At 34.4% G+C, this 2,500-nt stretch overlaps 1 protein-coding gene across 1 annotated transcript in view; it reads right to left on the bottom strand.

Moving 5' to 3' along the window:
• LOC119583745 (polynucleotide 5'-hydroxyl-kinase NOL9-like) overlaps positions 1–2,500 on the bottom strand; it is an 8,648-nt gene that overhangs the window by 3,030 nt on the left and 3,118 nt on the right. The window contains exons 3-4 of the mRNA XM_037932407.1: positions 1,550–1,750; positions 498–1,308 (exon numbers count right to left, since the gene is read on the bottom strand). Coding sequence (XP_037788335.1) covers positions 498–1,308; positions 1,550–1,750 — 1,012 coding nt within the window. The remainder of the gene's footprint in view (positions 1–497; positions 1,309–1,549; positions 1,751–2,500) is intronic.

Below are 2,500 nucleotides of genomic sequence, written 5' to 3'. Positions count from 1 at the left end.
AAAAAACAAGGAATGGGGATATTAAGGTGAGTTTACATACAGCCTACTAATCAAATTCTTGGTGGCTGAATATACTTGTGGTGCCATATATGTATAACAAAAGTCACAAAAAAAACTGCACTGGTTAGTACATGCACCTGCAACAAATATGTTAATATCAAAACATAGCATATATTATTATGAACCATACCATTATAACCTAGCTGCAGATATGCTTTGTATGTGAGAGACAGGAGATAAACTTTTTGTGTGCCAGAAGCTGCTACATGCACTATATTTGGTTATGTTTAGCATACTCCAGTCTCTAAGTAAGATTTCTGAACATATACACATACTCTATATGATATCAGACTTTCTTGAATGGACATGATGTAGCACACAAATGATTGGTTAGTTTTAGCAGACGTAGAATAAATAATAAAAAATATAAGTCTGTAGATGAGTAAACTTTCTAATCCACATGACAAACCTAAACAGTAAATTAACAGCTATCTCACCTCATCTGACATGAGCTCCTGGATCCAATCCTTTGGAATTCCTGGAATGTCCTTCTTTATAGACAAGTCTATTCCTTTTCTGGCTTCCAAGGCCAAAAGAGAATGAGATATTAAAGAATAAACTGTGTGCTCCTTGCCCTCTTCCATTTCATAACCAGAAATTTTAACACTGCCAACAATCAGGTGGACACGAGCAATGCCTTGAAAGTACACTGAGGTATATGGTGCCAAAGCTAACAGAATGGTGTCATCATCTTCTCTGTATACTGAGAGGGGTTTACAGGCCAATTCTCTTCGACTGTACATCATATATTCTTTCCACTTATTTAGCTTCCACAGTTTTCCATCTTTTGGTGTTTCACATTTCATTTCTTTAACTTCAGTCCTTTCATCTTCATCTTCAACTTCATCTACATTTTCATCATCACTGGGCAAGGTTTCATCTACATTTTCATCATCACTGGGCAAGGTTTCATCTTCCTCATCAAGCAATAGTTCATTAACTTCATCTATCATTTCCTTGGCATCCAACCTCTCATCTAAAAGTTCACTTGATTCTGACTCATCATCTGACATATTGTCTATCACTAAGTCTCCTAAATACTGTTGGTCCTCTTCCTCTAACTCTTTTTCTGTATCACTGATTTCTCCATCTTTATCATTACAATTTTCTTTCATGTCTACATCAGTTGTAATTTTTCTCTTAGCATCTTCAGGGGGACTGTTACAGCTGTTATCTTTGTCAATGGCCTCATCCTTGCACTGACCCTGTCCTTTCACTTCACAATCTGTTGCAGCAGTTTTTTGCTTCCTGGAAAGAAAGAAACAAACAAACAAAATCAATTACATTTGTGAAAATACACTGACAGGAAGGCAAATAAAATCAATTACATTTGTGGAAATACGCTGACAGGAAGGCAATGTTATCTGAAAGGAAATTCTACTAGATATGAAAAATATTACACAAAGAATGAATTAGTAACTCTACTCTATATACATTTCAGAAGAAACCACCTTCAGTGCTTAATAAAAGTCAACAGATTTTTACTAACTTCTTTGGAGAAGGCGTTGTGCACAAAAAATTCTTCTTTTTCTTTGATGCCTCATTGGCATTGACTACTATCCTCCCAATATCTTTATCTTGTTTTTGAACAGCAACCATAACTTCCTTGTCATCAGTAGAAATGTCATTCTTAGCATTTCGCTTCATGGCTTTACTAATGGGGGAAGAGCCATTACAGTTTTTAAGTGACCTGGAAAATAAGACCAAGCTAATTATCCTGTCTTGAAGAAAAGGTAAGAAAAAGAAAGAAAGAAAAAAAATCCATGACACATTTTTCACTATTTTTATTAAAGAGTTATAAGGGTAAATCTGCTTGGAAATTGATTTTCACTGATCACAAAACAATTCTCACCCACTAAATATGACAGGAATTGCTGACTGTATCTGACTTTCCATCAATTAATTAACTATTGCATGATTTTTCTTTCAAATCCTTGCCTTTAACTTTCATGTCGCTTGCAATGAAAATAAATAAAAATATTGACTGGTTTTATTCCATTCCAAAAACATCACTACTCTCCAATAGAACTCAGTGCTTAAATTCTGGAAGAATTCTCTTTCCAAGAATCTGTTCGGTCTAAGAAAGAGACACTGGATTCTAGATTTTGGAATCATTTTTAACAGTTGATTTGCAAAACTGCTAGAAAATGCAGTGTCCCACTGTTCAAGACCAATATGAAGTTTCTGGTGATCTCTTGATTTATCTTGGACAATACAACTGGCTGTTCTGAGATGAATAGTGTTTGTCCAGGATCCTACTCTAAAGTACACTGAACTTCTTTCTTTGGCTATACTCTGCTGAAACCAAATGGAGGGTTATATCTCATATGTTTTATATGCAAACACACTAAAAATATATATAAATACAAATATTGAGTAGAAAGTACTATATGGAAAAGATAGTCTAACTTCAATACTGTATTATCTATTCATAAATGAA

This window comes from Penaeus monodon, chromosome 2, assembly GCF_015228065.2.
Source record: "Penaeus monodon isolate SGIC_2016 chromosome 2, NSTDA_Pmon_1, whole genome shotgun sequence".
Lineage (NCBI taxonomy): Eukaryota > Metazoa > Arthropoda > Malacostraca > Decapoda > Penaeidae > Penaeus > Penaeus monodon.
The sequence above is the reverse complement of the archived record's forward strand: the minus strand, read 5'-3'. Positions and strand labels throughout refer to the sequence as shown.